We start from the raw sequence: 15,493 nt of genomic DNA, 5'->3' as shown, positions 1-15,493 counted from the left end.
ATGCTTACCTGTCTGGGCCCTGTGCCTGATCAGCGCTGTCTGTCCTGTCTTCATATTAAATTCCTTTGTAACTATTTTCTGGGTGAGGGGTCTCTATCCGGTGTGCACGAGGGTGTACAGGGGTGTGAGTGCAGCAACTAGAGTCAGACCATGGGTCAGAGGGCCTGTATGTTCATGCTGCCAGAGACTGGAATGAGCACAGATCTGCGAGTAAGTGTGTGATCACTAGCAAAGTGCCTGCCAGGAATACCTCTTCAACCTCACCACAGGGAAGAGGGAGTGGGAGTAGCCTCACCTCTCTCAGGCTGTTGGATCCAGCATGGTATGTTTTACTCTAACAGAATTCTTAGTTTAATATCTGACAAAATACATGGGAGGACTGCTGTTTCAACACCTGACAGAAGGAAAAATCTTCCAAAGACAGGCTTGCTCCCTTCCCTTCTTCTGCATTGCAGTGCAGCAGCAGCATGAGGCCAGACCACCACCCTGAGTCTGCTCACAGGTGAGATCGTTCTCAGCTAGGCTGTACAGATGCTACAGACACCAGCTTTGCTTTCACCATTACAATATGACATACTAATGACTCGTCACTTTTTAGACTGCATAAGCATTAATTTCTTCATGATTATGTTTAAATGGAGTTAGGAGATACTAGAGTCACAAATATGATGTGTATGTTTAATCATACCTCTTCACTTTCCAAATAATGTTTTCATGTTAGAGTACTATTAAGCTTTTATTAAAATGACAGCAACATCACTAGGAATCAGATAAGTGCACTTGGTTTTACAACATTTTGATTAGATTAGAGTTAGCACAGCTTCCTATTTACTTATGAAGATATGGAAAAAAGAAAACTTTAAGCCTCTCCCAGAGAGTTACACATCATAGGTTTGTATTTTATGCTGTGGCAGTGGCACTTACTAAAATGAAACATTAACGTTGCATTGAATTAAGGCACTAAATACAGTAAGCATGGCAACTGAGAAGGGAGAACCAATCTCATATTCTAGCTGTCTTCTATCATCCAAATTTAATTAGATCTCAAACAATATGCTAACTGTAGAGCCTCATAGAGACACAGGATCAACCAGTAGTGATTAGACTGTGATTTTTCATCCTCTTCCATCTGTGCTTTTAGCAACAGGTAGGAGAAGAGAATCAGGATTTGCTGAGGCATCACAAGTGACATGAAAATAGGTAACGGATTGTCTGGCATGCTTTAGTGAGAAGAAAAGGCCTCATTATGAAAAAATAAGTGATAAGACAGAAGTATTCACTGTCTCAAAGGCAGCTACTTTTGGAAGATCAAACTTCCCATAAAGGTAGTGTCAAACTATGTGACTGTTGACACACCACATAAAAAGTTTGGGAGAAGGAGAGAGAACTAGGCCAAGACAAACAATACAAGCAGTATCCTAGGAAGAACACAAAGTGAGGACACCTCCAAAAGCTAGTAAATCTGTAGCACACACAGCCCTGTTCTCCACGCTTAATATTGGGTAGAATGCTGAAAACTATCCCCATCTGGAATGGTATGAAGTGGGGTCACTGAAAAGGGAATATAGAAATTAAGGATTGGATTCCTTTGAAAAAATGAAGAAAAATCAGAGCGCCAGATTTTATGACACAAACTATAACTACGTATGTGAACTATAACTATGTAAGTGAACTATGTATTTCAAGAAACAGCTTACAGAAGAAAGATCAAAGAGCTACTCTTCTTTAGGAAATCCTATGTAAAAACCCAAAATATATCTATGCAAAAATATAAGGGTATTTAGACCATACTTATTTTCCCCATAAATCCAGCCAACAAAATTGTGTTATCTGTTATGTCTGCTTTATGTTGAGGAATCATTCAGTGCACCTTCATGCGGTGTATTTTGGGATCGTGCTTCTGGTTGTGCTGATTTTAACTCTGAGGAAAAGAGAGTTACTACCCAGTTACACCTTTGTAAGCAACAGCACTGTTAGGTCCTTCTAAATTCAAACTCTGTCAGTGCAGAAACAGGTAAGATCAGTTTAGGTATCTTCAAGAATGAAAGGAGAGGATGAGATGAGTATTGAAATAAATACAGAGAAAGTAAAATATGTTCCTATTCTAGGAAATGATGTCAGTCTTCCATTTCAGAACTATGAGATATGACAGTGATGAGAAACAGCAATAATGTACAGAAGAAATGGAAGACAGTATTTTGCATCAGATATATGACAACTCAAAAACATGCAAGCAAAAAGTCCTCAATTCTTAAATGAAAATTAAGAGAAAGTATATAGAAAATTAAATGCTTACCTGGGAAAATATACTAGATTCTCTCAAACAGCATGAGCTTCAGTGCTTGCTGCAGTAGGTTCTTTAACCTACACATTCCACAAGACCCCAAAAGTACAGCTCTGTTTACCTTTAAAGCCATGCACCAGGTCCCTTCTATTCAGTTAGCAATGGTGACTGCTTGACCTGAAACTCTTCAACTGATTGGGAATCCCATTTGTCAAGTTACTTTAAAACACTTCTGACCATTCCAACAGACTCTGGCAGACCCACCTGTATGTGGATAACTCCCTCTGCACAGTACAGTGATATTTGGTCTGCTCCTGCCTAACCATATTTTATTCATGCAAGAGCATACAGTTTTTCATCAATCAGTTCTCAGCAGATTCTCTTCTAGAAAGCAAGACAGATGACCAGAGTCATCGCAACAGGCAGCGACAAAATAAGGTGTTGGAGGGTAGTTCATTTTCAGTGAAGTATCATAAAAAAAAAAAAAAATTAGGAAAATCCAAAGTGTTTAAAATAAGTAAATAAATACAAACCTTCAGAGGAAGGCTGTATTTAAAAATGCAACAGGCTCAACTATTAAAAATGCATGGAAGCAAAATGAATCAAGATGCTTTGCTGCCTATGGGGAAACTAACAAAAGCGCTGGATTCAGACTGTCTTCCCACTGCTCTGATTATAGGATTCTCTTTCCCCTCTTTTTCTTTTCTGAATGTTTCTCCCAATTACTGCTAGATTTTGATTTGCATGAAAACCAGACCATTACTCCTTGCTACTAAAGCTGATTTCCTACCTGAAGATAGTCTTCCATAGCTAAGCTTTTAACAGCCAGCTGTCATCAAAAGTTGAAGATGGTAACACCACCAGACTGTTGTCCTGTACCAGAGGAAATGATATGGATGCTCAGATGACACACATCAACAATAACTATGGCACAAGTGTTTAGATAGAGTTACAGGTGCCTAAGCAACAAGAGCATATGAACTCTTACTCAAGAAAAAGATCCTATTTTTATGCAAATGTCCTCAGCACTGCTGGGCAAAAACTGTCAATCTCAGCTAACAGAGACTCAAGACACTTTTTCCTATTACCCACTCTATCTTGAAAGACAGTGTTAAAACTTCGAAGAGCAAAAGGAAATCAACAACAGGTTCAAGCTTTGAGTCATACAGGACTAATCTCACATAGCCCTGCAATAGGGCTGAAGAAGGCTGCAGTTCTCGATGTTGTGAACTCACAATCAAACAGCATATCAGGGCTCACAGCTGGAATAACCACACATCAACCAATGCTTTGGCTTGTCCCTGGCTACAAGCTCCCAAGGACCACTTCCCAAGGACAAGAAACTAATTGCTTCCACTTCCCTGCAAAGTAGGATCTCAATCAGCTGGCAGTGACCAGGAGGGAAAGCTGACCGGCTTATGTGTGTAATTTTTTTTCTATTTGCAGCCACAGAGAACCTCTTAAATTTTGCAAATATTGTACATGGGGAAATATCTCAAACAACTGCTGTCTGCTGTCTAAGACTACAAACCTACTCTTAGTCCAAAACTGTGGCAAAGCTGTTAAGAAACTGCTTTACAATAAGATACTCTTGGTGCTGCTACATTTAGCTCTGCCACTTGAAAGCTCTATGTTTGCTTTTGGGGCTACAACACACTTCTTTCCACCTGCCTGCTAGCTTGGATATGGCTCACTGGTGAGCAAAAAGACCACCACCTCTAGAAAACACATAGGACCATACTTGCCTTTTAATTTCTTATAGCATTTCCAAAGTGGTGTTTATGCTTTCATACATCTTTCCATATTAAATCTAACATAGAGGATCTGCCAGTTCAGGAATCTGGTTTCAAGTAAGATAAGCCTCAAAGCACACCTGAGAGTTAAACAGCTCCATTCTTTGGGAAGTGCTTTTTACTTTTGAGTCCTACATCAACTTCAACCAGCTCTTTGAACTAGAACAGAAAAGATTTTGTTTCCTCAATCAGTCTAGAATTGGATATGATCTTTCACTACTATTTTTCAGAGATTTTATAAGCCTTCTTCCCTACTTTTATAGACTGAAAGGGATCTTCAGTAACCCAAAGATTCAACTGGAATTTACTGTAGAAACCCAGGAGTGGTAAATGCTATATTAAAGCTTATCACATAACTCCGATAATATACTCAAAAGCTAAGATTTACTTTTTCCTTCTTCTATACCCAAATAAAAATGACTTTGAATAAATATCAGGTTAAGTTGTCACCATTCTAAAATAAAGTGAGAGTTTGAGGTGGGGTTTTTTTTGTTGTTCTGTTTTTTGAATATGCATGCCTTTTTTTTGTAGTGGAGAAGTGCATACAGTACCTGTTGTAATTCTTATGTGGTTCTTTAAAAGTTTTCATAAAGACAACAGGTTACCAGTGAAATATAATATCAGCTCATCACGTTCCTCAGGTGCTCTTCTGCAAAGCTATGAAATAACAGTTCATCTCCTCCTTGGAGAAACCTAACACAAAATTTTCACATACAATCACCATAAGGTCTTCCCTCCTCCCCCCAGCTTCATATCCCACCCAACCCTTCAATTTCAGAAGATTATTTTTTTTAAAGAAAAGAAAAAAGAAAAGAAAAGAAAAGAAAAACAGCTTATAAAACAGCAAAGAAAATAAAGTTATTTTAATATATATAGAAAGAGAACAAAATGAAACTTGAGGGAAAACTTACTGGCGTTACAGTTTATCCTGATACAGTCTAGATGGGGAAAAATAAATGAAAGATGAAATTGCATCCTTCAAGGTAACAGCTGCAGACATCCAAAAACAATCAGTCCACCCTTCCGGGGACAGACACACGCAAAGATATGTGGCCATTTTATACTTATATAGAGTCTGTACAAGTTCAGGAGTGGGTGTATATGTACAGTATATTCTACATAAGTATCTGTTACATAAATATATATATATACTCATACATATATATATACACATATGTATAGAGAGATATACCAATATACATATATATCCACATGTTGACACAGAAAGCTCTTGTCTTTTTATAGAAGCCTGTGCATCTAAGAGTATCTTCTACTCCAGACCATGAACTGATGTGAATTACAATGAAAAAATTGATAATTAAGGCACAAAAAATCTCCCTCAAAATGCAAGTCATACTCCAGTGTCATTTCGCTTTTTAAAGACCTTTACCAATTTCTCTAAGAAGCTTGAAGCTCAAAGTCAACCTTTACACTTGGTTTCTTTTGAATTAATTCGTATTGTTATTGCATAAATACACCATCTGTCCAACACAGAATACCTGTAAAATCAGCCTATGAGATTTGTTGGCGCAATATTTAACCCTTTCCAGCTCTCCCAAAGACAGACCCTCTTCTCATTCCCCCAATGCCAGCCCAGAACACTTTCTAATATGTGCACAGACACATTTGACACTGTCCATTCAGGTGAGGAAAGGGTTAATATACTGCCCAGTTGTGTCCTATCATAAAATGGCCACTTGCAAACAGCTAACCGCACGAACGCCCAGCCCAGATTTCAGCTAGTTCTGGAGGTTGGGAATACTTTTTTTAGTTGGAAGGGGGAAAGGGGATTTCTTTCAAAGGTCCCCAGCTCTGCCAGTTCCTCAGAGCCCAATCTCGTCTTGCTCTCTGAACACTAAGATGGAATGGGACGCTCCTAACGTTCAGGAAGAAGACGAAATGGGCAGTGAAGTGGCAGATCTGGGAACCTTTGCTGGCCCTGCTTCATTCAGAGGTTATAGGCAAGGGAGGGACAAAGAGGGGTACATGGAAAGAAAAATAGAGTTATGTTTGTGGAATCTAATAAATGGTAACTGAGAAGTCTGCACGAAGAAAACAAGTTGAGGTAAGAGAGCCTGAGCTAGAGGGCTTCTGAGCATTGTTTCTCTCATTTAACACATTAATGCTCAGCATATCTCAGGATACGACCCATAAGAGGATCCTTCATTTATAAATGCCTACTTACAGCCTTGTGAACATCCATTACTGTCGTGTCTGACATGGGCAAGAACTATCATACCACTGCTATTACGTATCTTGGGCCATGCTGACCTTCTCTCAGGAAATCAAGGTTAGGAATAATAGCACCATTCTACTGGACATGCTGACTGGACAACTAAAGCTTTGACCAACAGGGATGGTTGTATTTATTAGAGAGGTATGGCCCAGAAAGAGAGATTATACAGAATGGCAGAGAAATATAATGCAGTTTGCTGCTTAACCGGACCACTTTTATGTTTACTCAAACAGATGTAGGAAAATTATTTCAGCAGCTGAAACTAAATGCCGTTCTTAAAACATGAAAGAGGGGAAAGAATAAGAGCCTATAAATAAAGAGCCGTAATGAGCAAGGACACACCAATCAGGAGCAGCATAGCCAGAGAGAGTCTGTTTTCAAGCAGAACTTCTCTTGAGAAAATCTGGGTTTGGTTTTGTGCGATTAGGTTTGTCATGTGTCGTCAACCGCAACAGAAAAGTGGGAGCAAACAGCCCTGGAGCAATTGGTACGATCACCATACAGTGGTGGCTATATCCCTTCTAGGAGTTGGGTGGAGTAAGGGAAGCTCTGAAGTACATGCTGGGGAACTTCCCTCTGTGTTCTGATGGATAGTGAGAGCAAGAGCGAGAGAGACTCCCAAGTCTCACTGCAAGCAAGTGAGATCAAGGGAGTTGTAATAGCTGGAACAACAGGGAATTTCTTACGGTCTAAACAGGAAGTGTGCTGGAAAGGGAAACATGGCTGGTCCTCAGCAACATTCAACAAAGTTAGAAACTAAAACCATTGTTATGTTATTGATGTTTGCAGAGAAGTTTTGCATTTTAAAACTTTTTTCAGAGATACCAAACTAACTACATGTCCCAGGGCTTACCCTCAGGCTGTCACTGACTGCTCCAGGTGAAGGGACTGATGTTTCAAACTGAAAACCAGTGTAGCCCTTATCCTGGCTGCTAGATTTCTATTTCAAAGGACAATGAGAGACTGGGCCACTGAAGGCGTTGCTCTGACAACTACCATGGTGCTATTAGATCTCCAGACTCTTTGAGCACAAAGGCTCTGCAATACTATGCAATGGGGTCTCAGACAGAAACATCCAAGTGCACTCCAGAAGAACCAGCTCCCAAACCAGACTTAGTCCAGCTGGGTCAGTGGGGATCCCACATGGCAGCTAAGCGAGTGCATCTGCCTGCACTGCTACACCAGCACCACCATAGTCTCCACACTACCTTCAAGGAACAAGCACAGGGTTTTTTGTTCATTTCCTTAATTCTGAGCCTTGCCCAAACCAACCAAAAAAAATTTCCAATCTTTAATACATGAAGCTATTTTCTCCCTCTTACATCAGTTTTTAGAAAGGAAGAAAATACCTGTGTTCCTCTAAACTAGTACAACACTACAAATCCAGAGCAGAGGATTACTGCCACTTTTCCTGACACTAAGGTGCAGGTTTAGCCTGGCCTTTGTGCTCAAAACAGCAGCAGCTGGGGAATTCAGGAATTTTAAAAAAAACTGCTTGGGATTCCCTTCTGCACAGTCCCAGGGCAATAAGACCTCTGGTAATTGTCATCTGGGGCTCTCAGACCCTTCTTCTACTGATGAGATTTGCTTTATGGATGCATTCCTGACTCACAAGAGGTTTTCCCTTGCATCAGGTTTTGAAGATAAGTATGCCTAGTTCAGCAACTGGATGAGGAATGTGAAGGACAGCAGTAAAGTGAAAACACAGTCTCTAACTGCATGGGGAGCAGGATGAGCTGGGAAGACCTTCTACAGTTACTTTCTTTCATTATTATTCCTAATGTAAACCAGAAGCTGCTTCCTTAGTTCTCAGATGGAAGGTTTTCCAGAGTACATCACCTGGAAAATGGGCTAAAGACCCTCTCCTTGCAAAACATTAAATAGCTCCACTGCAATTAGCTAACACTAGGGATTCATTGTTTGAATGGAGATATATTTAGTACCAGAAAGAAGGCTCTGAGAATTAGGCCTGTGTTTCTTAACACTTGTATCTTTGTGCCTGAAAATAGTGATATTTGACATTGCTAAGGCCCCAGGCTGTTTCTACCTTGAATCAGGAAAAAAAGTCACCTTTGCTGTGTGAGGACAAAGTGTTTGTTCCTTTTGATGAGCATCCACATGTGGTTATGGAAGATCAGTTTAAGCCAAGACTAGGATAAGAAAGGTAATTGGGACCTGACTGTTTCTAAGCTCATTCTAGATTGCTTCCTATGGGGAAACCAGATGAGGTCCTGTGCACACTCTTACCCCATGTTATATAGTGTGGCTCCTTGCCTGTCTCCTACCTGCACGCAGTTATACTGCATACCCACCTGTAACTGGCAGCTGACAAATATTTTTGCATGTCTATGACAAAAAAAAAAAAAAAAAACAACACAAAAAACAAGGGCCTTTACATGTACTGATTATAGAAAATAAATTTATTAATGAGAAACAGTGTGAATGGGCATAGACTTGCAGGTCTGAGTGTATGATTTGCACAAAAGGGAATTTGGCATACAAGTTCACATACATTTAAAAAAGAAAAATAGAAAATGTGCCTGCTCTGTTTGTATGTAGGAATGACAAAAAAACCTTTGCATTTTGGAGAGGCAAAGATGTCTGACACCCTTGAGGAGATATCTTAGGATAAGATAGGCGAGCAGGTTGATTACACTTTCCTTACAAAAGAACTGACTCAGATTAACAGCAGGCAGGAAGTATTTATTCTAGTCACCAGTGACTTGAAGATAAGCCAGGCCAGGAAGAAAAAAACCTGAAATATTCTTTAATAAAAGTCAATGACACTATAACCCTCCCACTCATCAATGGGAGGAAATATGTGAAGGTGGATCTCCCTGTCGGACCAGCCATTTCTTTCCCTTTCTGCACGTATTCTCAGCATCAGAAATGATTCCGAAGCATGTTCCAAGCTGTGATTTGCTTGGTTTCTCTCTCTCTCTCCTTCCACTCTAGACCCCTTTCTTCAGAGTCCTTCTCAACAGAAGTGAGATCTGTATCACATTTGGACTTCTCATCTTCACACAACAAACACTCAAACTACTGTGAGACGTGCTGTTAACATGCAGATTGCAGTGCCTCGGGCACCCACATGGGAAAGGTCTGAAACAACTTCCTCACCCCTCTTTCTTAGAGAATTATTCATTGCTGCTCTTCCTTTCCCTCCCACCTGCTACAGCAAGCACCCAGCCTCCCATACCCACCCACACCCGCTGTAGGATCTATCTGTCCCCTGTTCAGTTTGGATGCTGAGTGCTGAGGAGGTGCGTGGGATATGCCAGCCCCTGCAGGCTGCTCTGTACGCTCTGTTCACAGGGCTGTTTGCTGTGCGGGCCGCAGGCTTCAGGCCTTTGAAGGGTTGAATACCATCTTTTGATTTACCATGGCTGATGGGGTATGGGAAAGCTTTACAACTGAAATACACAGAAGAGTTTAAAAAAAAAATAAAAAAAATAAAAAACAACACAGGAAAGACCTTAATAACCACACAAATGATAATAAGTAATCAAGTGGAATAGATCAAAGAAGAGAAGAAAGAAACAGTTCTTAGTAATAGTATTAAATGACTTATAAGAAAAGCACAATTAAATAACTCACCACTCAAAACAGTCTTTGTTTACACACATCTGTCATGGATTAGACTGTCAGGGGGATGCTGACATGTAGCTAGTCAGCAATGAGCATGCCCAGGTCTTCAGAGGTGGTGGTGACGACTCTTTCTCACTGGTAAGGGGATTTTGGCAGGATCAGATAATACAGATTTGGTTCTCATTTGTGACATTTTGGCTATGAACAGTCTCCTTAAAGAGTTAGATGTGACTTACAGTAAACAACTGAAAATGAACGGCTCTGGTAAGGTGATTCCTCCTCAAATTCTGTTTCTTCAACAGCAAGGTAACTTTGCCATTTTGATAAGTCCTGTTTCAAGGAATATATCTGACATCTTTATAAATCTGGAGAGGAGAGGTGAAGCTCAATTCAGGTTCCAGTAGTCTAAACTACACTTCTGTTGAGTCAGGCATAGAAGGAGAGTGCTGACAGGTTTCCACTGATGCAGCCTGTGGACGCTTTGGGGGGAAGATTCAGCCTCACAAGAGTTTCCAGCTGAAAAGCTGGCAAATCTGGCATACACATTGCTTCAGACCCTGCAACTACACAACATTAGCCTTCAGTTAACACAGGGTTTGGTTTACAGATTTTATCCCTGTATTAAACCATCAGTGACACATCTCTTTCCAAACGTGTGCAGACCATATGTCAATGCTTTAGCCACGTCTTTTAGAAGCCAGATAGTAAGAGCTGAACAGTCCACCTCTAGGCCAGGTGATGGCATAACAAACCCAATAATAAAAGTGACCAATGCCAATCAGGCACACAATGTTTACAAGCCCTGAGGGAAAATATTGTCTGCCAGCTTGATAGAAGGAAAACTGGAAAGCAAACAGTAAGTTGTAAAACATTACAAGTATATTCAGGGCAATCTAAATACACCCTCCTCGTATTCACATAGGGTGTAAGTCTAGGTGTCCCTGAACACCCAAAAGGAGCAATTTCCCCTATTCTCATTGCTTTTAAAGGAAGTTGAAGATATAACAGAATCAAACAAGTGGTATTTTTCTCAGAAGAAGTAGTGATAATTTTTTATGAAGTCTGGCAGTTTTCATGCTGTAATACTTTTCAAGTGAGAGTATCAATAGAAGCAGCACTTACTAAAATACTACCACATCCCTGGAAGGTTGCAAAGTATTCTCTCTTCAACAAGGAGAGAAACTAAGACATGCAAGGTAAAAGAACTGGCCCTAGGTTACAAGGGGGTAGTGGAGAGCTAAGCAGATACTCAGCTGCCCCATCACATCCTCAACAGAAGCATGCCACTGACAGTCTTCCAGTGATTCCAGTTTATTCTCTGAGAAGAAAATGGCTAGCAATAAATGCCAAGAAAGGAAACAGTGGGAGGAAAAAAATCCCATTTTGTCAGATTATTAGCACCAACTGTATTAGATCAGAAGAAAATGAAGACACACATATATAAGTATACATGCACTGGAGTTTTGTGTAAGATTCTCCTTGAACATGTAAGAACGCTCAACAGCAACTCTCTTGAGTTGTTCTCCACAGAAACCCTGGAAATCTATGAAATTTTCCTTCACTTAAAGTTAATATAGGCAGAGATGGCTATCATCAGACTGCTGCACAGAGTGGAGTCTGTGAAATGGTTTTACGGGAGTGTTGCTACACAGCTGCTCTGTTTGACTCACCTGGGTATTTGATGAGGTGGTTTTCAGATATAGGCCTTTGACACGGTCCCTCACAACATCCTTCTCTCTAAATCAGAGAGATACAGATTTGATGGCTGGACTGTTCAGTGGATGAGGAATTGGCTGGATGATCACATCCAGAGGGTAGTGGTCAACAGTTCAATGTCCAGATGGATACCGGTGACAAGTGCTGTCCCTCAGGAGTCTGTACTGGGACCGGTACTGTAATATCTTCATCAATGACATAGGGGGATCAAGTGCACCCTTAGAAAATTTGCAGACAACACTAAGATGAGTGGTGAGGTTGACACACCTGAGGGACAGGATGCCATTCAGAGGGACCTGGACAAGCTCAAGAACTGGGCCCATGTGAACCTCAGTTCAACAAGGCCAAGTGCAAGGTCCTGCACATGGGTCAGGGCAAACCCCGGTATCAATACAGGCTGGGGGATGAAGGGATTGAGAGCAGCCTTGCAGAGAAGGACTTGCAGGTACTGGTGGATGAAAAGCTGGCTGTCAGCCAACAATGTGCGCTTGTAGCCCATAAAGCCAACCATATTCTGAGCTGCATCAAAAGAAGCATGGCCAGCAGATCGAGGGAGCTGATTCTCCCCCTCTACTCCACCCTCATGAGACCCCACCTGGAGTACTGCGTCCAGGTCTGGGGCCCCCAACATAAGAAGGACATGGACCTGCTCAGGCAAGTCCAGTGGAAGGCCATGAAGTTGATCAGGGAGCTGGAGCACCTGCCTTATGAGGACAGGCTGAGAGAGTTGGCGCTGTTCAGACTGGAGAAGAGAAGGCTCCAGGCAGACCTTACAGTGGCATTCCAGTACTTAAAAGGGTCTTATAAGAAAGATGGGGACAAGCTTTTTATCAGGGCCTGTTGCAATAGGACAAGGGGTAATTGTTTTAAACTGAAAGAGGGTAGATTTAGATTAGATGTAAGGAAGACGTTCTTCACTTGAGGGTGGTGAGGCACTGGAACAGGCTGCCCAGAGAAGTTGTGGATGTCCCCTCCCTGGAAGTGTTCAAGGCCAGGTTGGACGGGGCTTTGAGCAACCTGGTCTAGCAGAAGGCGTCCCTGCCCATGGCAGGGAGGTTGGAACTAGATGATCTTTAAGGTCCTTTCCAACCGAAACCATTCTATGATTCTGTGATAAAGCTAGAAATTAGAGGACTAAGAGGTTGTTAATAAGTACCTTACAAGAAACGGGAAGGGAGAAAATGAAGGGATTAATATTTTTTTTTCCTATCTTAAGCAGCCTGCATTAGCCTATTATGGTACTCAGGATGTTGTGTGAACTGGGGAGAAAATTGCTTTTGAATGATACACAGTTTGGAAAAATAGAAATATTTCAGCGCTTTGTAGGTTTTCTGTGATCAGAAAAGGCTTACAAGACTGTATGATTCCTGTTTGTCTCTGGAGGCTGTAGCATAATGTGAACCCCGACGCTAAGGCTGTAGCATTGCTGTGGCAGTGCATGAGATGGCTATGCTTTAGGCATTTGTAGGCTGGCATAGACACATGCCTATTCTTTTTTCTTTTTTTTTTTTTTTCTTATTCCTATCTAGGAAGGGAGCAAACTGGAACAACTTCCTCAGGGATGTGGTAGAGAGTTTCAAGATGGATTGGACAGGGTTCTAGATAATCTCATCTAGGTTGCCTTTCCAATGGAAGTTTGGACCAGATCATCTCTCAAGGTTCCCTCCAACCTGGGCTTTTCTATGATTCTATAATAATAATGCTTTACACTTCAGTCAAGCTAAGCAGAGCACATATATATATTCCAAACAGGAACTCTGTAACACTGAATTTTCTAATTTGCACTTATTTTTTTAACAAAAAGCAAGGGTTTCTATAGTCCTTTAGATGGAGACTCTGCGTTTAAGAGACATGAACATGTCCTCCTCACTTTCTTATTCCAAAAGCAGACATTAGGGTCTGACTTGCACTTTCAAAGCCAAAAAGACACTAGAAGCAATTTTAAAATAAAAGATAGTTCTGGGAGACAACTGCTGGACAACATATTGCCCAGGCGAGGATAAGGAACCCTAAAATCACCGCTCAAGCTTACGTCTGGTGCAGCAAGACCTTCACAAACTTACCATATCTAGCTAGAATAGGAGTTAAAAAACAAGAACCATTAATACAGGTATGGGTGTATAATGATTTTTTTGCCCTCTACAAACAAAGCCACTACATGGTTTGCTCCTGATATCACCACAGCAGGGCTTTGAAGATGCTAATACTGTTAGTTCAAAAAATGCAAAAGCTTGTTCCAGTGGAGCTTAGAATTTTGAAAGCTGACAAGTTTTCACAGACCATGCACACATCTTCATATAGAGTAGCCTACATATTAAAAGAGGTTTAACATTTTGCACTATCATGATAGTTCTGCCTCTTTGACTCAGAATCTCTTCTTAGTTATATTCCAGGATTCACATGAAGCAATAATTTCCATCACTGAAAAGTGAAAGAAAGCTTCGACTCATGTATTGACATTCTTTTAAAAGGCTATTTGTCATTCAGTACAGTATTTAAAGTCTGGCAAGAAAAGGGATTGAGGTTAATCTAACAGCACATTCACTCTCAATTTTTTTTTCATTGTTGTCACTGTTGGACTTGTTTCTAATTGTCTTTTTTTATTATTTTCTGGGAAAGTGTAACTCTAAGGAGACAGAACACAACCCTTTGGGATGGGGGTGGATGCACTTTTACTATTACTGCCTTCATTTTACTAAAGACACAATCAAAAAACCCTAGGCTTTTTTACTAGATATAAAAAGCCCTAAAGGCTGAAACATAGAGCAATTAGAAAATAGAAATAATTAGCAAATTAGTAAAATAGACCAAGTTGTATCAAACACTGCCAAATTCTGTAAAGGGTATGGGATTCACAGGACTTCTGCTTGCCACCATATCCATTTTGCTTCCCTCCCACGTTTGGCTTTGACTGTTTTGAGTGATGCTGGATGAATGAGGGATGTAACTGATCAAAAGATGGACCAAGCAGCATGTCTCACACAGAGCTCACCAGTCCCAGACCAAGAAAGGAAACTTAAAAACTTAAAGACTTAAAAAACAACACTGTCCGTATCGAAGAACTGACAGCAAATCTTCATGCAGCAATGCAGAAGAGAATTCCTCTCCGCAAGAGAATATCATTATGAAGGTCTCAGCAGTTATTTTAGAAATCAATCCAATCAAACCAACAGAAATTAAACAAAATTATTTAAAAAACCACTAATCACAAGCCCAAACTAATAGTGAAGGGGCAGCGGAAGGTTTTTATACGATACCTAAATTGACCATAAGTTTGACACGGCCTCCATCCAGCTCTAGGCGCAGAGTGTCAGCTGAGTCTCGTGAGGTGGTTGCCATCAACAGCCCATAAGCGCGCTGGGACATGAAACGGAAGGACACATCTTCTGCTTCTGTATGCATGACCATTGGCATGATGATCTTCATGTACATGCTGCCATCATAGCTCAAGATAGAGGCCTCTGCAAGGAATCGGCAAACAATTGCAAAAAATTAAAAAAAGTTACACCTCTGTGCTATCTTCACTCCTGAAGAACCCTGACATCTATCATAGCACACTGTGTTTAACAGAAACCATACCACTCACCACAAAGGTATGTAACTGGGGAAAAACACAGCACCTGTTTAACTGCATCCAGCAACTCTATGTAACAAGTATAAGCAGCAAAGGTAAAGATATGGTATTCACCACAAATGGAGGCAGAGGTACCCATGGAGACAAAATCCCCAAGGACAAGTGTGTTAGCACAGGGCCCCTTTGTGATAATGAGCTGGCAAAGCCTCCCTTTTTCACATCTTCCAGAAAATGAAATCTCCTCTATTAGTCCAGCCTTCCCTAGCACTACCTGTAATGACTGCTTTAAACGATGTCTACAA

At 40.9% G+C, this 15,493-nt stretch overlaps 1 protein-coding gene across 1 annotated transcript in view; it reads right to left on the bottom strand.

Annotated features, from left to right (window-relative positions):
* Nucleotides 1-15,493, bottom strand: part of NRXN3 (neurexin 3) — a 1,036,510-nt gene that overhangs the window by 660,315 nt on the left and 360,702 nt on the right. The window contains exons 10-11 of the mRNA XM_074824849.1: nucleotides 14,875-15,078; nucleotides 4,989-5,015 (exon numbers count right to left, since the gene is read on the bottom strand). Coding sequence (XP_074680950.1) covers nucleotides 4,989-5,015; nucleotides 14,875-15,078 — 231 coding nt within the window. The remainder of the gene's footprint in view (nucleotides 1-4,988; nucleotides 5,016-14,874; nucleotides 15,079-15,493) is intronic.

The sequence above is a fragment of the Strix aluco genome, chromosome 4, assembly GCF_031877795.1.
Source record: "Strix aluco isolate bStrAlu1 chromosome 4, bStrAlu1.hap1, whole genome shotgun sequence".
Taxonomy (NCBI): domain Eukaryota; kingdom Metazoa; phylum Chordata; class Aves; order Strigiformes; family Strigidae; genus Strix; species Strix aluco.
This window is presented reverse-complemented; position numbering and strand designations above follow the sequence as displayed.